Source organism: Corvus kubaryi, unplaced genomic scaffold, assembly GCF_017639235.1.
Source record: "Corvus kubaryi isolate FWS band 111438036 unplaced genomic scaffold, C.kubaryi_AGA036_p1.0 37308, whole genome shotgun sequence".
In the NCBI taxonomy this organism is placed as follows: Eukaryota; Metazoa; Chordata; class Aves; order Passeriformes; family Corvidae; genus Corvus; species Corvus kubaryi.
Window position 1 is genome coordinate 162,342 of NW_024581096.1, and position 24,178 is coordinate 186,519.

The window sequence follows — 24,178 nt, forward strand, 5'->3', positions numbered from 1 at the left end:
GCTCGCAGCCGGGATGCTCCAGCGCGGGGTGAAGCAGGCTGCCTCTGCGTTCGCTGGGTTTTAAACAATCAGTGAGACCGCTGCTGTCCTGCCTGATTACCCGCTTCGTTATCAGCGGGGGAGAGTAACGCTGGAACCGCAGCCTGTCCCAAATTTCCCTGTTGCCTGGAGCGGAGAAGTGAGGGGCTCGGTGGGGCCGGCTCGCCAGGACAACCCCAGCGCTGGGCTGGGGATGCATCCTGTGACAGGACCCTCCAGGAATTCACCACAGGGCCAGCACTTCCCAGCTGCTCAGATGTGTATTCCCGTCTCCCACCCTCTGCGCTCAGCCTGTGGGCACCTCCCGAGGCTGTTTCCCAGCGGGAAGCAATCCCCGAGCCTTCCTCTCCTCAAGCAACTGAGCGACAACCAGAAGGAAATGCTGCTGCGAAGAATAAACACAAACCCCAACGTATTTCCAGCTTGTGACAGTCAGCATATTATTTAATTAAAAAAAAACTCTATTAAGATCGGTGCGATTTCCCAGAGGGAAAACATATTTAAATGATTTCAGCAGCTGATGCTCACTGCTGTTAGTGTAAGGCAGAAAGGAAGCTCTGCCCCAGACACTCTCTGCACCAAGGAGTGATGAGAGCAGGAATATTTTTAATGCCATTTCTTTGTGCAGTCAGGTTACAGAGCCATCTTCATGTTCATGAGCCTTCCCAAGAGGCAGCACAGGCTGAGAATTTACAACCCATTTATTCAGACATGCTTAAACAAGTAACCTTCTCAACCCAAGGCTTTTTTTTTTTTTTTTTTTTTTTTTTTGGTTTAAAAGCCTTGTGACTCCTAGGATGTTGCAGGAATACATTACTGGGCATTGCTAAAAAGCTAGAAAATCTAATTTAGATTTAAGCTCATCTGAAGGCAGATAACTGCAGCATCTAGAAGAACAGTTTTCCTTACAAGCTTTCCTGAAGCTGTGACCAGACAGGACACACCATCCTGAATTATTTTAATAAAATAAACCTGATTTATTGATCATCAAAAGACGTGGGTCTCGAGCAAAGTATTATACAGAAGTGAGAAACTCTCATGGCAGCAGCAGGGAATGAAGGGTCCCATTAATCCTTTAATTTCACTTATTTCCTTCCTCTTTAGCAAGGGTGCAGAATGGGCTCGTCAGACCTTCGATCCAGGCTGCCAAGACAACCGGCACAACCACGCTCTTCCCAGATGGAAGCAGACAAGAGACTAGCAACAAACCTGCTCTTAATTAAACATTTGTCTTGCAATTACATACTTCTGTGTAATTATCGCCATCAAGACAAACACCAACTGGATTACAGCAAGAAAAGACAGACGGTAAAGGTTAATGGGCCTTTTTTCTCCCTTTGCAATTATTCCCCAGATCTTGCAGAGGGAAGGGCAGGACGTCCGGAATGCCGCTGCCACTGCAAGGCAGGAACAAGCCCATTCAAGGAACAATTAGCCTGAACTAGCAGACTCTGAAATTACATGTCTGAGAGGATGGATGATGAATCCTTTGAGGTCTTGCTGCAGGCTTGGTGCAACCTAGAGCATGGCCAGCTCCAGTGCCCGTGCATCATTCCTCTGCACTCACACCTTCCTGTGTTTTGTTACCCTCGAGGTCTACAAGGGTAAACCTGAACCCATCGCTAAGAGTTCTACATCTCTCTCTACACTAAGTAAGCCAGGTTCCTTACTTTTCCCTTTCATCCCTTTCTAGCCATCCTCACTTCCATCTCACAGCTTCTCTTTAATTTCTCCTACCAGGCAGCCAGGACCTCACAGAGAGAGTCCAAGCCAAGTCCCCACCTGTAATTAGGAGGCTGACTGACTGCTTTCCATTTCTAACAGTTTGGTAGACCCCGATCTTGTCTGGTTTTATTGGCTTACTTTGCAGTAGCCACAGAAATGGATTCCTGCTTTAATCTGTGGTCTGCTGTGACCATCCGGTCTCCTCTGACCTACCACTGCTGGCCAGCTCATTCCCAAGCTGTGAAGTGACTCATTCCCAACCTGCAAAGTTTCTCTTTCCCATGGGAATCCCTGCCTGCCATCATCCCAGGACATGGCACGAGGAGAAGGGGAGGCAGTGTTAGATGCATGAGGTAGGGAAGCAGGGATGGCTGGATACTGGGTTTTAACAAATTTTGCCAACCTTGAACATCTGGATAATTCATCACATCTGCTTGTAACTGAGAAGAAAAGGATGCCCAGATATAACCCATGAGTAATTAGATAGGATTTAGCACTCTTATGCTCCCATAGTGGGTATTGTAACAACTCTCAGCCTTCCTGACATCCCTGCATACCTGTGACGCAGCTGAAAGCATCGCAGAAAACTGGACTACTAACACAACTAGGATACTATGGATTATTAAATCAAACATCTGAATGGTTTGAATAAATCTCAGACCTGCACAACAACTAAGTCATGCTTTGTCGCGGCCGTCGCCGCAAAATGAACCCTCCAGATGGAAGGTGCAGGTCTCTCCCTGCTCAGAAAGAACAATTTTGCTGCTTTAAGAACAAAGGTTGCACGTAGCAGCAGCCTCGGTGTGTTCCCAAAGGTTAACCTGACGTGCTGAGCCACAGCTGAATTATTTATGGTTAGCAGAGCAGTTTCTATTAAGGAATGAGCACACAGGTAGCGACCACTACGCCAGCAAATCCTACCAGGCAGCACAGCTCACATCGACGAGGCAACTCATCCAACTTCTGCTCGGGCCACAGGGAAATTTAATTATTTAGGTTTCTCAGCTGCTGCATAAATATCAAACATAAGACGTTAGCTCATAACTGAAATGCTGCTGCTCAGCACAGGGCAAGAGGAGCTGCATCAGCAGGGATGAGTGAGTTGAGGCTGGCCAGCACAAAAAAGGAGGTGGGAACAGGAGCTGAGCTTCTCCTGGGAATGAATTCCCCCTGAAATTTGGGAAAAAGGAAAATAAAAAAGGGGAGAAACAAGGCAAACCTTGGAATTGGATCAACTTACAAAACTTCTACTAAGCATGAAACAGCCTTAAAATAATATCAGGAAAGTCCAAACAGCTTCAGCTCACAAAGTGATGAAAAGGCCTGGACTCACCATCACTTACCAGTCTCACATCAATTAAATAAGACACACTACTGAACTGAAACAGACAAAAGATTGTGCCGCTATTCAACACTATGATATTCCACTGATTTATCTGCATTCAGTAAATTCATGAAGAATTGAGGAAGTGGGAAAACCAATTTTCCTAGTGCAATTCTCCATCCAAGGGAACTGAGACTACAATCCGATATATCGAAATACAAATACACTTAATTGATTTTGATCCCAGCTTTCCAAAATACTGTGTTTTATTCGGCTTTGAAAGCAACACATGTGGAAATAAACTTGTTCCATGTTTCTGTCTGTACCTATAAAGTGTTAAAGTACCTCTGCCTGTATATAAACCCCAGTATGTCTAAAGCTGTTTTGTTTAAACAAGTTTCCCTGCATTTTAATTGCATCCCAGTTCCCAGGAAATTCTGTGTGACATAGAAGTTAGGTTAAAAAAATTAAAACCAGCCACTTAATAAGCAAGCACCATTGTTTTTGTACCTTACTTTGGAAAATGATTAGCCTAATTATGAGATATGAAGCTTTGCAACTACTTAACTGTATATTTTCCTGGTTGTGACGCGCACAGACTACAAATTTCACATGCAGGGGAAAGCAAGCAGACCTTTGACTGCAATCAGTGTGGTTTGTCTGGATTATTCAGTCCCACGAGGCACAGCATGCACCATCCTAGACAAAAGGTTTTACACTTTTTAATTTATCTTTTTTTTTTTTTTTTTTTTTTTTTTTTTTTTTTGTAATTAAGAGGACAATTTGATAAAATCTTGTACGGGGGAGAAACCTTTTCTGTCTCAGAGACTCCTCTGTCATAGTCCTCAGTATCCACTGCCTTCTTTACCCAGCTCCCTCACACAGTTCTTGCCAGCTCTGCTCAGGACCAGCTCCTTACAAGCAAAGATCCATGAATGACATGAAATGCTCCTTTTCTCTTCCTCCTCGTGGGCACTATGAAAGGGAACATGTGCTCTCACAGATGGAAATCGCTGCCTCCTGAAACAACACGCAGCACTAAATACTCAGGGGGTACGAGCTGCTCTGAGCATTGATTTCTGCAGATAATTATTTCCATTAGTGCCTCTTCAAAAGAGGAGTTAAGGAGAACAAAAAGGTTCTTTTTTTTCTTTTTATTTTCTTTTTTTTTTTAACCGACAAAACAGCAAAGCAGCAGGAACAAAGAGCATTTTAAAAAGCAACTCGGTTTAGTCTCAACTTTTTGGAGGCGTGCATGGGTCTCTGACAGGCACAAAAGCCAATTCCCCTGGGACAGTGTGGTGCCTTTCTTGTCGCAAGCAGCCCAGTCCAGCAGCTCGTCAGCCCCGTTCCTGCCAGGCACTGCTGCTGTCTCGCTGCCGCACAGCATCTCTACTCTCCTCCAGCCCCCACACCCTGCACAGGGCTCGGTTTGATTTCTGACCATCAAGGCAGATCTAACAGACCCTTCCTTCATCTCTGCCCGAGACATTTACCACATCAGATTATCACCAGCACTGCGGGCTCCCTGTTTATCTAGATCAGCCCAGGAGGCAACTTGGCTCACCAAATACATATTCATCAACCACCCCTCCCGTTCTTCACAGCTCCCGCTGTCCGTCCGAGGGGCAGAGAGCCACGAGGGTGAATTCACAAACTGAGGAGAAAAGATTAAGGCTGTGGGACGATTACAGCTCCCTTGTTGTACACCAGGCATTTAGATTTGTGTTGCCTCAGTTCTATTCCCTTGTTTTCCGAAGCTGACACCAGCCACGCTGGCGGCTGGCAGGGTGTGAGAGAGCGCTGGGAGGCTGCACATGGGCTGTGTTTTGGAAGGGTTTAAATTAAACCGTCTGGCAGGGCTGTCTCAAGCCGGGCTGGTACCCAGTGCTACGGCCAGCCTGCTGGTCCGTGAGACGGCGAGCACTGGCCGGGCAGAAATCAGTGCACATCACATCCTGCAGAAAATAGCCATTTTTTGAGGCAGCTCCTGGAGGTGAACGTTTTGTTCCCAAAACGCTTTGGAAACACCAAAAAGCTCATCCAAGACAGGCGACAGGTGCTCGCTGAGCCCCTGGGACACCAGGGAATTGCTCTTTTCCAGCTCCCAGGCCAGCAAGAGCTTCTGGAGGAAGAAAAGTGGAAGGGCACAGTAGGTGACCACAATCCATGTGCAGTTCCTCAGGAGAAGGAAAACATGATGTTAGGACAGGGAATTAAAATAATGAGCACATTTGTGAAAATCTGCCTGAGGGAAAATAGTTTAGAAAATTAAAAACTCCATAGTAACAGAATGAAAGCTGTTAACCAACATCTAATTAAGCAAAAACTGCAATCTCCACAACCAAACATGAAAAGGAGGAATAAATAAATAAATTCATGCAGCAACCAAGCTTACCTAGGCCAAAATAAGTACTAAGAAAATAAAAATAAAAAAACCTGTTCAGTTACATCTGAAAAAACCTGACAGGACTTTACAGTGAGTAGGCAAAAGCAGGGTTATGTTGTATACTATCAGGTCCTGGTTTTTAATACCCATCAGAAGCAAAAGGCAATCTCTAGGGTCCTCAAATATATGCCAGTACAATGTAGAGTACATATCTCAGCTTGGATCTCAACATTCCAGAGCAAAAGACCAAAAAACAAAACCCCAAAATGCAACCACCACAGACATACACAAAAAGGGAGTCTAGGAACTCAGCAGAATTGCTTTACTGACAAAGTTCAAAGAGAATTTGGGGTATTTTGCACATTAAATTTCATGTTAATGCTGAGAGGGTACAAGAGGAGGCATTTTAGATGAGATATTAGGATAACAGCAGATACAGGCTCATGAAAGAAAAGGAACGCAGCTTTTCTTATCACAACAGTTTTTATTACTTGCAGAGTTTATATTTATCACAGTAGATCTACTCTGAACCTTACTACACCAATAAGTCATTTGAAAGCAACCTTCTATAACAAAAGCTGTAATAAAGAGTTTTATAATAAAACCAGGACAAGCTTGACCTGAATTTTCATAATGAATGTGAACATTTTCACTTCAAACCCCTACTGTTTCAGGCCATTCTGAGGATCTGCAGGAAAAATCTGGCTGCATGATGAAGTTGGAAAAGCACATGACTAACAGAATTACCAGTCATCAATCTAGAAATCAGATCTTCCTGTTCAAGTGATACAGAAGACTCCAAAACATAAAATTAGTATAAGAAGAAAGATTAAGAAAAGGAAATCTGGAAATTGGTTTGAGGCATTGAAGAAAAAAAAAAGAATTGAATGCTTCCTTGGAGTAGCTACAGAATCTTAAACACAGCCTCCAACTGGTTGTCTTTGTCTAAAAGACAGGTGTCCGCCAAGGGAGTTGGGAAATATGACCCCCTTCCCTCCAAATTGTTACAACTTTGAGATAACGGGGTTTTCAGGCAAAGATCTGGGAAAAGGAGTAACAGTTCTGTGCTCGTATGGATAACAAGGCCCACAAACACCAACCCCGGCAGCACCAACGCGCAGCGGCAGAGCCCAGCGCCGCCTCGCCCCTCGCTGCAGCTCCGCTCGCGGCCGCCAGGGGCGCTGCTGGCTCCCGGCCGGGCAGGGCGCTGCGGGGATTCCCCGCGCCGGCAGGGGGCGCTGTGCCGCGGGCTCGGCCGCCTCTCCCCTCACGGGGTAACGGCAGGAGGGCTGGATGGCGAAAGGGACTGCCGCAGGAACCTCGGAGCGGTGGCTGGATTGGCAGAGCCGAGCGCACCCAGGGTGGCAGACAAAGTGTAGCAAAGACTCTGGAGCCGTGCCAGGAGCCGCTGGTGTCCGAGCAGGCAAAGTGTAGCAAGAAAGTCAAAGCAGCAGCAAGCGGGCTCCCGCAAACAGCCAGGTGATGCTCTCTCTGGAGAGGGGCTCAGGGTCCCGGGTTTCCCCTGAGGCACCTGAGTAGATGGTGAGGGTCCCTCCCAGTGAGGTTGGGTGTTGAAAAGGTGCCAGTCCAGCAGCTGCTCTTACGAGCAAAGGCTCACCCACGGCAAGGAGAAGCAGTGCCAGCACAGAACTGTGCAGTGGCAGTGAATTCTCCCCACAGCAGCAGCAGCCCAGCACCGAAACCTCACCTGTCTCCCCTGTGACCCCAAGAGCGAGCGAGGGCCTATCCCAGCTCCTGACCCCCAGCCCAGTCTTGGGTATCCCTACACTTCCCCAGAGAAAGCCCCCCAGCTAAGGGACAGTAGCAAACTGCCCCCCTTCCCCGCTCCTCCCCCCCATCTTTTGTCCCTCATAAGTATCCATCGTTCCCATCTCTGAGACAATAAATGGGAAAAAAATTCCATGAGAGAAAGAAAAACAAAAGGAAAAATCCTAACCTCCAACACTCACAAACACAAAAGCAGCAACAGAGCACTGTTAACATGCAGAGAAATTTGTTTTCATGTGCTGACCTGAAAATGTGATTAACCACCTGAGCCCAGTTGCCTTTCTGGTTTGGGTTTGTAATTTACCAAAAAACAGTAGTCCCCCATAACTTCCCAAAACAAAACTCAAATACTTCAACGCCACTCCTAATTTAGGGTAGATGCCTGAAAACCACTCCCTGGCCCTCACTGCTGCCTTTGAGACAAGAACACAGGTGGCAGATCTCTCTCCTGGGCAGGCAGACACGAGGAGCTCGTTAGCAGATGACGTAGCGGACGAGCCTCGAGCCGCGGACCTCTCTCACTCTCTGGCAGTGCCTCAGGATGTTGAGGATGCTGTGGAAACGCTTATCCAATTTCAGCTGAGTGAACTCCTTGATATCAGCCTCCACAATAAAAAATAGTCCTGGAAAACAAACAACAATTTTGTTACAGAAATTGTATCCTACTCTGTTGTAGGATACAGTTAGCATTTCACAAGTAACAGCACAGCCTCTTCTTCATAATTCCACAATCTGCAATTCATAGTTCTACAATCAGCAGTAGGATGGCCTCACACTATATGGGGAACTTGGTTCTACTTGTAAAATTTGTCATCAGAAAGAGAATTGCCAGCCTTCTGATGAAGTTCAGACACTCTGCATCATCCACAGGCCCCGCTCCATGAACTCTGTCTCCCAGCAGGCACTCAAGTCTTGGAATTAGATCTTTGCCATAAGGACAGAGCCCTGCATGCATCAGAGCTAAGTAGCCCACCATTCCCTTGACTTATATCAGATATGAAAAATAATAATTCATCATTACTTAAGAAAATTACAGAAAAACATTAACTAGTTGCAACAGCATCATCCCTGTGTCTCCAAGAAAATTGCACAGGGAGGTCCTGCATCAGAGCTGAGAGCTCACCCCTTCCTGTAGTTGATTACTCACTTCCATAAGCAAATTGTCATTAAAATTGAGGCTGCCCAGGGCAGTGGTGGAGTCACCATCCCTGAAGTGTTCAAAAAACATGTGACTGTTCCCCTCAATGACATGGTTTAGTGGTGAACATGGTGCTGGGTTGGCAGCTGGAATTTGTGATCTTACAGGCCTTTTCCAGCCTAAATGATTCCTAAATTATGTGTAGTATTACGCTTCCAGGTCTAATGAGAAGGAGGATACAGGGGTAGGAGTGTTTCAGCTTCGAAAAAGAAGATAGCATTCTCCCTCCTTGTTTTATCCTTAACACAGAGGCAGTGACATCTTAGAAAAGATGGAACATCTCTTCCTCCTGTTAAGTCCTTCAGGTTTAGCTGGGAAGTAGCTGATTCAAGCTGGAAAACTGAAGATGCCAGTAAAGATCTAAGGTCCAAGAATTATGTTTATGTCTCCTAAAATCTTGCTTAGACAGAGCTGAGAAATGACAGATCATGTTTTCTCACAGCCTGGGTGTCTCATGAGTTGGTGACACACATGTCTCACAGGGAGTAGAATCTTCTAGAGACAATAACTGTCAAAATCTAGAGATCTTTCCCCAGAGAGGAGCTATGCTGGAATCTCAGAGCTTGTAATGCCACCAAATCCACATACAGATGAGAAGTAGGAAGTTTGTTTACTAGGAAAAGAAAGAAGAACTGCATTACTGCTCAAAATAGAACTACTGTAGGATAGAGACCATTTACAACTTCCAGGAACACCAATACACCCAGACAGTGTTGGGAAGCCAGGCATAACCTGCATGCTGCCTTCACAGTCTGCTACATCTGGGGGAAGCATCAGAACATCCTGAATTTTGATAAAACGAGATTCCTCCTTATATTTGCTCCCAATCCAGAGTGGCAACATTCAGGATAGCAGGATCTTCTTTGTGAAGAAATCAGAGCTGGATGAAGGGTGGTGGTTTGGGCCATTTGCTAAACAACCAGCTAAACTCACTGAATCATCCGAGTGGCTGGAAGCGACCCTGATAAACCAGGCAGCATCTTCTCTCATCTTGGAATCAGAGAAGAGGTCAGCTGGCAATCAGCCCAGGCTGAGAACCAGTGGGAATCCTAAGCAGAGAGACACTTGCAGTAGAGATTTAAGCAAACAAATCAATGAATGCAGAATGTCATAATGAAAAATGCAATGGATGAAGACATTTAATCATTTTGTGCTGGCCAGATAAGAACCATCTGACAGCCTGCCAGGACTTCTCTCTAGACTTTCTAGATGATTAGTCACAAAAAAAAAAACCTGAACAAAACCATCTACCACACAAATACACACACTCTATCAGATTCTGAATGTCCTAGTTTCCTAACTGAACTTTCCAAGGCAAACAAGAAATAAAGACCATCTCTCAGGTACTTGAATTAGCACTTTGATTTTTCAGACTTAAACTCCGCAGCTTTCTGACAGAAAATTCTCTGACCAGCTGTAGCTTTCTCAAGTTGCTAGAATGGCTTCTTCACTGCAGCCAAGACTAGTGTGGATCACGGTGCAGATTGAGCAGCACTCCAGGCCCAGCAGGGCTCTTCTAGTGTTCAGCCTCTCCTCTACAACTGTGGGCTCAAACTCCTAACTACTGTCCTAAGGATAGGAACAGTGAAACAAAAAAACATGTTGTAAATTAAATGTGATGAAGCCAGTATTTTAAGAAATCCCAGATTAATATAAGCTGCTGTTCAACTGAGGCAAAACATGCTTAGAGAGAAACCAAACCATCACAGCCCAAACCATAAGCCAGTGGCATGAATTCATCCAGCTGCATGTGCTTAGAATGCTTTTAATAAAGCCCTTTACAACAATGATCTTTGTATAACCCAACTGGAGTCCTGTGCCCAGCCCTACAACCCCAGCATGAGAAAGACAAGGAGCTGCTGCAGCCAGTCCAGAGGAGGCCACCGAGATGCTCCAGGGCTGGAGCCCCTCTGCTCTGCAGCCAGCCTGGGACAGCTGGGGGTGTTCAGCTGCACAAGAGAAGGCTCCAGGGAGAGCTCAGAGCCCCTGGCAGGGCCTAAAGGGGCTCCAGGAGAGCTGCAGAGGGACTGGGGCCAAGGCATGGAGGGACAGGAGCCAGGGAATGGCTTCCCAGTGCCAGAGGGCAGGGCTGGATGGGATCTTGGGAAGGAATTGCTGTCTGGGAGGGTGGGCAGGCCCTGGCCCAGGGTGCCCAGAGCAGCTGTGGCTGCCCCTGGATCCCTGGAAGTGTCCAAGGCCAGGCTGGATGGGGCTTGGAGCAGCCTGGGACAGTGGCAGGTGTCCCTGCCCATGGCAGGAGGTGGGACGGGATGATCTTGAAGGCCACTTCCAACCCAGACCATTCTGTGATTCTGTGTTTATCTTACAGGTCCATCAGATCAGAATTCCCTCCCTACAGAAAAGCTGCATTTAGAATCCAGAAGTCAGTGATGTTATCACCATACTATAATATCCTGAGTCTTGAAGAACAACAAAACCAAAGGAAGGAAGGAAGGAAGAAGTTGCAGTTTGTCTTCAGGGGACTCCTGAGTACCAGGTGAATGCTCAGGGCAGAAACTGAGAGGTGGGTGCCATGGTGTTGTCAGAGAAAGTTCTTTTTCTGTGAGGTGGAATAGAGTTTGCTCCACTCTTTGTGCCTGAACTCAGAAACATGAGGGCATTTTAAGGACATCACCAAGCTTGACATGTGCAGTACACCCCTCCAGGAATAATTACATACTTGTTCTCAAGAGGAAAGGCATGCCAAAAAGGAGATTTTAATATCAGAGATTTACTGTGCCATCTTTGGAAAAACTAGCTTGAAAGTACAACTTGCTTTTCAATTGAAAGAAAGGTATTTTGGTTGATTTTCACTCCCTCTATGCTTTGAAGAGGAGAAAACTTCTTAAGATTCTCAGACAGACATGTCTCTTCCACAAAGCCACTGCAGCACAATTAATTAGCCAGATGTCCCAACTTCAGAACAAATTTTTAATAGTTCACACCCAATCAAATTTAAAAACTGAAACCACATTTATACAGTTTGGTTATCAAACTAAGAGTTTCCAGACCTTGTATGATTCCAAACTAAATCTTTGTGTACTCAAAGTTTCTACCATGACACACCATGAAAGGGACATGTTTTCAATGAAAACACTCAAAAAGCAACCCAATCAGTATGGGAAACTCTTCATTCAAAAATGCTGGAAAAAAGACCAGTATTTTTATACTTCTCCTGCAACATCCAAGTGTTATGAGTTTAGTACTAACAAAGGGAAAAAAATACCTCTTGTATCCTTAGTTTCTTCTTCCATGAACCTGTCGTAGAGATTCCTGACTGGTACACTCATAGATTTTAAAGGCTGATACAAGATCTTGTACTTGGCCACCACAGCCTTGTTCATCTCTTGAACAACTGCATTGATCTGATCATATGTGAGACGGCCTTTCATATACCTACAAATAAAAATAAGAATCAGTAACCAGAAAGTCACAAAGTTCTGTGTTTATTCTTCTCCTTCATCAGCCGTAACTGAACAAGCCATTCCTAGCTAAAGGCAGTTTCTCCTGCTTTATGTTAATGAATATATGTAGTAGTTAATTCTGTTCGTTTCCTTGATTGTTTAACAATCTTGAAGGTAGAAAGGCCATGACAGAACCTAAACCAGAAAGATAAAATATTAGAAAGCTAAATTAAGAAGCTGAATGTATTCAGTGTTTAAGCTGTAAAAAGCTTTTCAAAATGGAATAAAGATTGTTTTTATAGCATACCACTTAAACTACAAACACAGAAAAATCGAGTAACTTTGCAGACAACAGCATGAAATGAAATGTTTGCCTAGGAGCACAATTTGATTCATATTATCACCACAAATAACCTGTGTTTGATCTTACAGCCATTTATTTGGGTTTTTTTGAAGAACTACTAGTTTTGTGTTGTCTTCTGTATTTGACTGTGCAGCCTACTGAGCTGTACAGATATGGTTCTGCACCACCAGCATCCATTTCTGAACTTTCAGGGCATTTCATAATACTAGTACTAGAAGAATAAGATCTGTTGATAACAGCCTAGAGGTACAGGAAGCACAGAAGATAAAGAACAAAGTGATGTGGAAATACTAGAACACTGGAATATTTGCAAGTAAGGCTATTCAGTATTTATAGATGTAAAGCCATGCCTTCAAGGAAAAGGAACTGTGCTGCATACTGAGAAGCCATTATATAAAAATGAAATCTGAAACTCAAATGACAAGCAGTAAGATAAATACAACACCACCCGTCCCCCCCGCCCAAAATGGCAGTAAGAGCCAGGCCAGCCTTGCAACCTGCACTGTCCTGTGGCCTTCACTCAGCTGCTACAACAAACCAAACCTGGTTCTTTCTGTTTGGTTCAGTATCGGTTTGCAGATGCGAGGAATTAGACAAGTGTTACAATTCATTTTAGAACAAATGCTTTAGGTCAGTGGAGCAGGTGGCTAAAAGCTGTGGGACAGCAAGACTGAAAAGATCAATGAACAGCAAGTTCATCCCTTGTTTTAGTCTGAAGGAGAACACACAAAGAATTTAAAGCAGAAGTAGATAATCAATTACAAGTTCAGTATTCCAAACCAGAATTCGGGCAGGCATTCTGCAATTGCCAACTAAAAATAAGTGCACTAGATTTCAACAGCAGCCAGTCCCTGCCACGGAGACCTGCCTGCAGGAGTTGTGTAAAACCTGAATTCAAAGCCTTTTCTCTGTCTCCAAACTGAGTTGGAAACTTAGTTGCCGCTAAGTTACTTGCAGCCAGCTTTCAACTTTATTGACACTTTGATTAATTCACGTTGGAGGCGCAGCCATCTTGTAGTTATAAAAACGCTCCACTTTGCACCAGTAATAAAAGCAGTACTACCAGCCCTGAATTGCAGCCATAGCACAAACACAGCCTTTAACCACAGCAAGGCTTTGCCTGTGTGAATTAACTGCTGTTTATTGCTCTCTCTGCCTCCCTGTGCCACAGGGGAAAGAGTAGAGCGAGGGAAGCTAAGCCCAGAGGCATAAAATACCTTTATTTAACTTCCTGTGCTCCCACTGCCAACACACAGACAGCGAACACATTTAATAAAGCCAAGGGAGCACCTCAGCTCATCCTGAAGCTGAAACAGAGAGGCAGGACTGGGTTGCCTAAACCTAGGAATTGAGTGCTCTTTGAGAGGCCCTCAGGCATCCAAGACGCTTTAATCTGAAATTAAACTCTGTCAAAACCAAATGGAATTTTTATTCTGTGCATAACTAAGGATCACAAAAACTCCAGCACAGCCTTCTGATATTTCTACCCAACCATGGCTGGCAAACCCGTTAATGCTGACATTTATTTCAGTCCATACATACACTAATATAAAAATACAAAGTTGAGAAGTTCCAAATTCAGGCATTAATTTAGATTTAAAATAACTTTAAAATCTGCTTCACTATTCCAAATGCAGTAAAATTCAGAACTCTTCTTAAAAAAAAAAAGAAAAAGAAAAAAAAAGTGATCCAGTCAGTTTCCTTTTTAACCACAGAAGCCCTTTTTCAAAGCATTTTTTCCATAGGTAAGAAAACTGGAGCACAGTGCTGTGCTCCTCAGAGAAAAGAATAACATCAATATATCACATATATACCACTCTAAAAGAGATAAACCTTGTAATGGCCACCCCCTGCTCTCTCAAAAAGGGTTAGGCTAAACAGCCACATATTCTTCCCAGTCACCATCTTCTGAGACTTGAGTCATAATGAATGCACAGATTCTAAAATACTTTGAGTAGTAAGAATTTTAGAAAGCAGCAAGAATTCTAGACACCAGAATAAAGCATTTTCCTTTGCCTCAAAGTCAAAAGTTAACAAAGACATGCACGGTGAAATGTCCTTTATCTTCCTCCAAAGAGTGCCTTCCTGCAACAGATTTGAAGGGTAAAATAATTTGCAGGTTTCTTATTGTGCAAAGTGTTCTATTTGATCAAGGTCTTTCATGTCTGCCCCTTAACACAGTGTGTACCTTTGTTAAATACCTGCTGCCCAGTCCTAGGACTATGAAGGCACTGAAGCCTGTGTCCCTTTTACTGGCCTGATGGTGTTAGGAATAGATTTTCTTTCATGTTCAGCACAAAGCAGGTGAAAACAACCTTGATTTTTCAGTGCCCACTTCCCACCCCCAGTGCTCACCAGAAGAACTGGGCCGTGAACCAAATTCTTGTTCTTCCAAGGGAATACATTCGGTGTAAGAAAATTTGGGTTACAAATATTTGCTGCTTAGGTTTGGTCAATCAGTATGTGAAATTGCAAGTACTCCCTCAATTTTGTACTACAACATTGCCAGGCAACAGAAATACTGGTAGATTAATAGATCTATGTAAATTCATGTAAATTTTCCTCCACAGAACAAACATGCTTCTCCCATCCGAATAAAATTAAATTATTTCTAGAGCTCTTCCAGCACAGTCTAAGCTGCAACCTTTCCATAATGGGTGCCTTCCAACACAGCTGCAACCTTTCCACAACAGTGCCTTCCAACTCAGCTTATTCTGTGATTTTGTGAATCTGTAATAAATAGGAAGAGGATCTGTCTGGCCTCTGTCCCCATCCTCCACACCCACGAACAGCAGTGGAAAACCTTCCACTTTCAAGGATTATCATAGACTCCTTTAGGTTGGAAAAGCCCTCTGAGGTCGTTGAGTCCAACCTTTCCCTCAGCACTGCCAAGGCTACCACTAAACCATGCCCCGAAGTGTCGCAACTACCTGTCTTGTGATGTGGAAGATCATAGCTTTAACTGGAAGTTAAAACAGTATTTGGCTGGAATGGTCTGTGTCTATTTCTCTTGCCACAGCAGAGGTAAAGACCAAAAATTCCCATGCTGCAGCTTTATAATTTTATCAGGAGAGAACTACCTAAGGGAGTAAATCCACAGAATACCTGAGGTGATCTGCAGAATAAAAATACCAGGTGCATGCTCTTCTAAGAAGTAACCAGAAGTCCTTTATCATTAGCTCAACATTCAGGATAACGGAGAAAATGGACATTACTCACCTGAAAATTTTGAAGGCTATAGAGAAAATTATTGGAAAGCCTCAAGTAAAGTACAGACTCAAAACTATATTTCTTATTGAAACAGGTGTTGTCAGGGAACACAGTGAATCTAGAGTCTCAATAACAATTTAGCCTTAGGCATCAAGAGAAATTTCTTCTTTTTGCAGAAATATTTACTCATGCCCCCAAAATGCCATTTAAGAAGTTATTCCTGTATGGCAGACTTCAGACAAGGATATCCGTTCATCAGGTCCTGCTGTTAGGGGAACGTACGCACAGGTTTCTATTCCAGAAATTTGGGAATTTCAGTGCAAAGTGGTTTTTTGCTTTTAACAAGTCTGATTTCTGTTCCTGTCTCAAAACAGACTGGTAAGTCAAGACTTGAAGTTTCCAGAAACCAATAGTTGGGTCAAATAAAAACAGCATTTATCATTATTTTTCCTTCTGTATGCAAACAAACCTTTCATCTCATGAGATGATGGCTCTTTTTTTTTTTTTTAATGTCAGTTCTCAAAACAAGATAAGGATTCACTAGTTAGCTTAAAAATCTCTGTTCATACAATTACAGTGACTTTTGAGATAAGAGGTTTGGGTTTTAACTGATCCGTTTTCATCTTCCTAATACCAGCATAAAAAAGAGCCAAATTAACTCTATTCATTCCATTTTCAGGTTTGCTAGTGTTGCATTTAAACTATTTGGAGCAATATCATGTTTCACCCCATGAAAAATTTCAAACCATCTCTGTCAGTCCCAGTTCTGCAAGAGGTCACTCTCCCAAACCTATGTATGCCACCCAGATTGATGCCAGAGTGTGAGGGAAGCCACGCTTACTTACGCAGGAACACTTTCAAACTCCTCCATGGTTATTAATGCTGCTTCTTTAACGAGTTTGGTATCTTTTGCAGGTTTCTTTGCACATTCAGGTTCTCTGGCCTTTGCTTGCTCTTCTTGTTTCCCAGTCGGCACCGTGATGCTGTAAAATGAAGGAATATTCAGTGTATAAACAGCAGGTAAGTAGTAAGGAGAATTCCACTACACTACTAAGTCTGCTTAGTCACAGACCTAAGTTCCAGCCTATCTGTTAGGCTGGATGAACACAATTAATGATATTTCACAAAAGAAACATCAGTATAGCAAGCCTGCTCCATTTCAAATCATATCCTTCAGCTGACTTCAGCACAGCTCTTGGTTTCTCTGCTACAGAGGCTGCTAGCAGGTGAGTTGGAAGCAGTCCAAGTGCAGCGTGGCGCAGCTCAGAATTCAATGTACCGTTACATTTCACACAACACAAGGCCTGGCTTTTTATCAGATAAAACACAGCACAGAGCTGCAGCCTTAATGGGCAGATTTGAAATACTTCACAGCTCTCTGAAAGAGGTTCAAATCTTGGGAAGCCTGACTCACCCATTAAACTTTCGAAGCAAAGAAATTCAATGCCACCTACCAGACTGGGGTTTTTTTTAATACTTTTAAAAGTTTTTTTAGGCAAGATCCCAAAGGCCAAAGAATTTCCTAATTTATTCCTGATTATTAGAACATTATTTTTATAAATTCACCCTTTCTCTAAACCCTCAACTTAGAGCCTCAAACCCCAAGGGATTTGCCAGCCACCCACCCAGCTGCTCCTCAGCAGGACAGTAAAGATGATGCATATGGCCAAATCCACTGTTATCAGAACACGTGGACATTACTGGGATGTGCAACAGAATGAACTAAAGCAATACAGAGCTGACCTGGCACAAGGAACTGATCCTCTGCTTGGATCTGACTTTCCCACAAGAGATCCTTGCTGGACATGGGGTCCCACGAGCAGCGAATGGCACAGCAGTGCCCCTTCTGTCAACCCCAGGGCCAGGATCTGAGGCGTCACTTGATGTGACGCCGCCAAACCCAGCGTCCCATCCCCAAGAAAGACAAGTGCCATGGCGAGGACAGCGAGTGCCACCTGCTGGGCTCCCACACTGCCTGGTCAGTGACACGGGGGCAGGAACAGCTCTGTGCTGCACCGTGACACAACACAGAGCCCTTCTGAAACCCAGGACATCTGCCGCTAAACTTACTCAGATGTCATCATCTGAAAAACATCTGTTTGCATCTGAACAACAACAACAAAACAATCCTGGCACCCTGCAGCTAGCAGGGAATGTCAGCAAACAGGAGAGAAGGAGGGCGGATTTTGGGTGGTGGTGGAGGTGGCTTTGGAATGAAAGGATAAACACAAGAACCAAGGGAAGCAAGTTCACATCTTGAAACTCCATTCCTCCCACGCTCCAGTCTCAGTCTCCTGCTGTCTATCACACTGCAACAAACCTTTTTGAGATGATTCCCCAGCCCCAGGCACCCCTCCTTTGTGATCCCACCCACTCCCCTGCCTCTGCACTGCTGCAGTGAGGTGGTACAGACATAGTTCACCGCTGACCTGAACCATGAAAAGAAAGAACTGACACTTGTTTACAAAATCTGGCTCTGGTGGAATGAGAAACTGCTCTCAACAAACATGTGGGATACAAAGAGATTGAGATATATTGAACTTGCTTTTTATTTCAGTGAGATTGCTTTGGTAAACAAGAACAGAAAACCCAAGAATATAGGAGAGAAACAATAGCTAAAGCCATGAATCGTTCAGTTTCTCTGTGTGGGTGTTTTCATTCTCCCAGGGACTTCAAGGCCTGCCTCACCAGCATTCAAGTGCTCCTCTGCTTTCTGCACTATCTCATGAAAATCACTCATCAGCCCATTATGTATGTCCCCACACATCTGGGGACATAGGGGAACGAACAGAAACGGAGGAGGTCAGTGCAGGAAGGTTTGGGTAAGAGACCTAAAAACATATTTACAGTGATGCAATGGATTTTGAACAATTACGTTCCTTCTTACACTTCCTCCACCCTTCACTGCACAACACAGTGACCACCAAGAAGTGACAAAATGGGGACAAAAGGAGAAAGTGTGCTGTGACAAATGGCATTGTCACACAATGTATTATTACTCAAGAAAACCCAGCAACAAACTGACACTGACAGAACAGCAGCTGTGAGCTGGCAAGAGCACAATCTGCAGAAAATTATCAGAAAAGTTTGGTTGGTTTTACATACTGTGGTTTTCTCTAGAGAGGGAAGAACCAGCTAAAACCATATCACAATTAACTTCCTGATCACAAGCAGGATGAGATTGCAAGGGAGACCAACATCCCAAAAAATCTTTTGGTGTCAGAGGTGGCACAATCAAGCACGAAACAAGCCTCATTTACATCTAAACAATTTCCAGGAGCTAACACAAAGCTAAGACAAAGGTTTTTCTACATTAAGAAAGTAAGTTACGACAGGAAGGCAGAACTCAAGTGGTAATTTCTGAAAAACTTCAATGCTTACACACACACAAAAAGCAACATCTAAATTGAAAAGGAACAAGAGACCTCTAGAGACATTTTGAGAGGCCATTTCCTAAACTGAGGGTTTATGTCTAGAGGGTGGGAATAAGAAAAAAGCTTCTGCACAAATCATCCCTTCACCAGCTAAGAACAGTTTCAATACAATACCTACACCAATGACAATACCGCTACACACTAACTAAAATTACAGTTCATTTTTCTCTTCTGGAAGCCTCTTTCCACATATATAACCTTTTACTTTGCTGGAATATGTGTCATGTTTTGAGACTGAGGCTTCTCTGGCATTAGGAACCAGACCAAGTAAAGCTGGTAGATTCAGGGCACATATTGGAAGCACTGAATTCAAGCTAATGCACTGCCTTCTGACAAGCTACGAGGTGGGAATGAAGTTTTGGGATCCCCGATACTATGACTCTGCAAGTGACCCCAGCTGGCATCACTGCAGGAAAAGAAAGCAACTCCAACAGGCCAGAGAAAGATGAGAAACTCAGTCGGAATTAAAATGTTTTAGAAGCTTTCTAAATAACAGCTGTTATTTCACATACTTGTCATTTTCACACACTTGAGCTACTTGACTCTGAAAAGCTTCTTACACAGCCCTCTCCAAGGCAAGGGGATGTCATATCTAGCTGAAATAAATATAAGGCTGCTGCAGGGAAAAGGGAACAAAAGTACCACAAACATAATTCAAAGTCCCACAGAAAGATGATTGAGCTGGCAGATTTTTGGTTTTTAAGTTGTATTTGGAAGGGCAGAGGTGAACTTCATTTCTAGTGACCCAGCATTTGGGTCACTAGCCCTTAAATCCATAGGCACTACAGTTATGAAATCAGTGTGTTTGTGATTCTAAAGCAAGGGATTCTCAGACTCAGAGAAGCACTTGCTTTCTACTACATCACACCTACCTCTGGAAGCTCCCATTGGAACAACTCAGTATTTTATAGACTTGATCTGATGGATTTATTGGGGTGCTAGCACAAGCCTGGACAAGAGCCACGTCCAGAATCAATACACTCAATGACCTTGTCTCCCAAAATTTCAGTTAATGTGGAGTGAAAGGAGCTGCACAGCGCTGCAGCTGGACACTAACAGGAGCAGCCTGAATCCTTCAGGCTCATGTACCACATACCAGCTCTGAGTTGGTTTGGGCAGATAGGGTGGAATGTGTTCAAGGAGGTGCTGTGCTTCATTTTGATCTCTCTCAGCAGTCTTCTGCATCTCCTGAAATTAATATGAGACTAGATCAGAAATCTGAACCTACTAGCATCAGGCAAGTAAAATTAGGGCAATACTAAATTAATTTTCAGCTTTATTAAGAGGTGTCCTTTACTCTCTCCCCATCACCTTACCTCCTTACCCCATAACTTCTCCAGGGAAACTAGTAAAGATGCAGAGCAAGGAGTGTCTGTCCTTGCCCTCAGAATGTCAGAGGAATTTGAGCAGGCAACAGGAACTTTAGCAATACACCCTGGTCAGGGGAATGGTGGTAGTGGAGACAAGACACTATGGTAAAGTCACCTACATTCCCCAAACAACGCTTCCACAAAAGACCTGCCAAATAAAGGCAGTGCAAACACACAGTAGAATAACAGACAAATATTCTAACTGAATACTTTTCACAGCTATTGCAAAGATATGTAATTAGAACTCCTCTTTAGATCACAGTATCTATTATGATAAAGACATGTTTTCAAGGCCAATGACAAAGACCTGCTTTTAATGGCTTTAAGATGAAGGAATGTAGACTTAGATTAGATATTAAGAATAAATTCTTCCCTGTGAGGATGGGGAGGCCCTGGCCCAGGGTGCCCAGAGCAGCTGTGGCTGCCCCTGGATCCCTGGCAGTGTCCAAGGCCAGGTTGGACAGGGCTTGGAGGAGCCTGGGACAGTGGAAGGTGTCCCTGCCATGGCAGGGGGTGGCCCTAGATGAGCTTTAAGGTCCCTTCCAACTCAAACCATTCTACAATTCTATGATTACATATATAAGCTTCGAAAAATACAATTTCCAACGTTTGTTGTGCTGGAGAACTTAACAAACCATCAGCAAGCCTATTCCAAACCCCGGTTTCTCTTGCGAGCACATGCATCCAAACATCACTAAGGATCTAGGGAAAAACTCCCTACATATGTATCAAAGACTTCTTTGAATCTTCCAGTATTTTATGAATGGGACAAGAAAAAAAGATTACTTTTAGCAAATCCTTCAGTTTTTCTTGCTGTTTAACTTCAGTTTCCATTTGATTCAGGAGTTCATGTATAAGGATCACCTCATTCCCTATTTTATGGAGGGCAGCTTTGCGGCGTTCATCTTCACCTGTCAAAGGGCAAACATTAAGACAAAGCCTCCAAGAAAACCCAAAATCTGATGTTCCTCCCCTTCGCAAGCAGTGATTATTTAACTCTCTGCTCCCCACCCACCATAGCCACTCAGGAGAAGCAGCAAGCCAAACTGTCAGCCTTGTACTCTGCACAGCCAACAGAGTCCATGGAATCATTTAGTTTGGAAAAGCCCCCTAAGATCAGGTCCAACTATACCCCCACAGCACTGTCAAGGCCACCACTAGTCTGTGTCCCAAATGTCACAGCCACAGGGCTTTTAAATCCCTGCAGTGATGGGGACTCCAACACCTCCCTGGGCAGCCCCTGCCAAGGCCTGACCACCCTTTCCATGGGGAAATTCCTGCTGGTGACCTACCTGAGCCTCCCCTGGCCCAGCCTGAGGCCGTTCCCTCTCCTCCTGTCCCTGTTCCCTGCGAGCAGAGCCCGACCCCCCCGGCTGCCCCCTCCTGTCAGGGACTTGTGCAGAGCCACAAGGTCCCCCCTGAGCCTCCTTTGCTCCAGCCTGAGCCCCTTTCCCAGCTCCCTCAGCCGCTCCTGGGGCTCCAGACCCTTCCCAGCTCCGTTCCCTGCCCTGGACACGCTCCAGCTGCTCCATGCCTTTCTTGGAATGAAGTGCAAACCAAACCCCACTATTGCTCTTGTTTACCTATGTTCCTCAATAGGATACACTTTTTAATACTTGAAATCTTCGCATTGATGTGGAAGCATAAATGTTCCAGGTCTGAGGATGCCATGTCCTCCATCATCACACTGAGGGGGAACAAAAATGAAGGCAGAAACTTAACAAAGACCCAAGCTACAAATACTGTGCACAAAAGCAGAATTTTTGGAAGGTCCCTGATTTGTCAAAGAAGCAAAGGGAACATAAATGAAACAGTAAATTAAGTAATTCTCTTTTATCTTACTAAATTGAAGGCAGGAAAGGAAGCATAAAGGGACTGGCGCTAGACAAGCCAATAAATTTCCCAGAACTCTGGAGATAAATGCAGTGTGATATCAGTGCAGTGATTCCTCATGAGACTGGGAGCATCCCTATGATATTGAATTGTCCACTAAAAAAAGGAGTTGGAAATTTACTGCAAAACCCAAGAAATACCTGGTTTATATAATGCAGTTTTACAAGGTTCTCTCAGGGATATTACATCAGATGATTGATGTTTAAAGAGGTGGATTTTTTTAAAACGCAATTAAGCAAAAAAAAAGGGTTAACAGAGTCGTTAGCAAAGTCTGGAGGCACCAAAAAGAGCATTATATATCGACTACTATATAGTCTTTAATAATAGATTTATTAACCCTATTATAGACAGAAATTGATTAGAAGAAAAAACTATACAACGTGACAAACCCCCGCATTTAACACCGTGGCCTGGCACTGAGCGCTCACACAGCTCCCTCCGGCGGCTGACACTTGGAAACTTTAAAAAAGTCCTTATTTCGCTTATGGCTTAAAATACTATCAACTGCCGCGATTATTAAATCCATTCTTTGAGACCTGCCGCCTTACCCGCCTGCCCTACCTGCGTGGAACCAGCACGCCCCGAGGCGGATCGGGATACCCTGAGGGGACCGAGGTCACCCGCTGCGCGCGGCGGCAGCGCCCGTCTCTCCTCAGGTTTTACCGGACGCAGCGCCAGTGTATCCCGGTCCCGGTCCCACTCTCTCAGCCGCGGGGGCCGGAGCCGCTCGGCCGGGGAGGAGGAAGCTCGGCCGGGGGAGGAGGACGCGGCTCCCGCGGCCCCGTTCGAGCCCCGTTTGAATCCGCCGCGCTCAGGCGGGCGTTGGGGAGGGCGGGGAGAGCGCGTGCGCGCTGAGGGGAGCGCGAGGGACGGGCGGAAAGGGCGGAGCGGGGCGGGAAGGGAAGGGCGGAAGGCGGGAGCGCTGAGGGGACCGGAGGGCGCAAGGCAGGGCAGTGATGGACGCGGTAGGCCAGGTGAGGGATGGTCTCTTTTCCCAGGCAGCCAGTGATAGGACAAGGGGACATAGTTTCAAGTTGAGGCAGGGGAGGCTCAGGTTGGACATCAGGAGGAATTTCTTCATGGAAAGGGCGCTCAGGCATTGGAAGGGGCTGCCGAGGAAGGTTTGGAGTCCCCATCCCTGGAGGTGTCCAAGGAACGCCTGGACATGACGCTCTGTGCTCTGGTCTGGGTGATAAAGCGGGGATCAGTCAAAGGTTAGACTCGATGTTGGAGGTCTTTTCCAACCTTGTAATTCTGTGAGTATGGAGGGAGTGGGAAGGAAGAGCGGAAGGCGGGAACTCTGAGGGGAGCGAGAGCGAAGGGCGGGAGCGCGGAGGGTGGTCTCGTTTTTAGGAGCTCTGTTGACACAGATTTTACCTTAGAAAGGAGACATTGTTTATTCAGCACAGCGTGCAAGGGGGACGTTCCCACTAATCAACCCGTCAAGGGGTATAAAGTTACATCTGTTATACAGTAAAATTCACATGAACACGCCCGCTTACTGTGTAGTCTCCGCCCACGTTATACACATTTATTTGGGTGATGTAATCTTAACGCATGGCTTGAAACAGCTTTTTTCCTTTACTAAGCAAACTCCTCTTGTACAAGTAATTTCATATAAATTACACTTTGAAAGGCGAGGAAAAAACTGACATCAAGGACAGCGGGAGGGTGAGGAGGGGAAAGACAGGAACGCTGAGGGGAGCGGGGAAGGGCGGAAGGTGGGGGAGTGCTGAGGGAAGCGGCGCAGAAAGGGCAGGAGCGGGGAAGGAAGGCGGGATCGCGGTGGAGAGCGGGAAGGAAGGGCGGAAGGCGGGATCGCTGAGCGGAGCAGGGCGGGAAGGAAGCGGGATTTCTGAGGGGCGCGGACAGGGAGCCGGGCGGGAAGGGAAGGCGGGAGCTCTGAGGAGAGCCGGGCGCGAAGGGAAGCGAGATCGCTGACGGGAGCGGGAAGGAAGGGCGGACGACGGAATTGCTGGGGGAAGCCGGGTGAGAAGGGAGCAGGGATCGCTGAAGGCAGCGGGAAGGGAAGGCAGGATC

General features: G+C 45.1%; 1 protein-coding gene across 2 annotated transcripts; it reads right to left on the bottom strand.

The window, feature by feature from the left end:
* Positions 1-5,776: 5,776 nt before the first annotated feature.
* Positions 5,777-22,982, bottom strand: SKA1 (spindle and kinetochore associated complex subunit 1). 2 transcript variants are annotated; one of them, XM_042028166.1, is made up of 7 exons: positions 22,700-22,982; positions 21,829-21,932; positions 21,032-21,156; positions 19,972-20,063; positions 16,287-16,424; positions 11,690-11,859; positions 5,777-7,888 (listed from the first exon to the last, which is right to left on the bottom strand). In XM_042028166.1, exons 2-7 carry the CDS (start codon positions 21,926-21,928, stop codon positions 7,740-7,742), a joined length of 774 nt encoding a protein of 257 aa, XP_041884100.1. In that variant the 5' UTR covers positions 21,929-21,932; positions 22,700-22,982; the 3' UTR covers positions 5,777-7,739. The 2 variants fall into 2 exon arrangements, with proteins under 2 accessions (XP_041884100.1, XP_041884101.1); XM_042028167.1 differs by having other exon boundaries at positions 22,687-22,982.
* Positions 22,983-24,178: the final 1,196 nt, after the last annotated feature.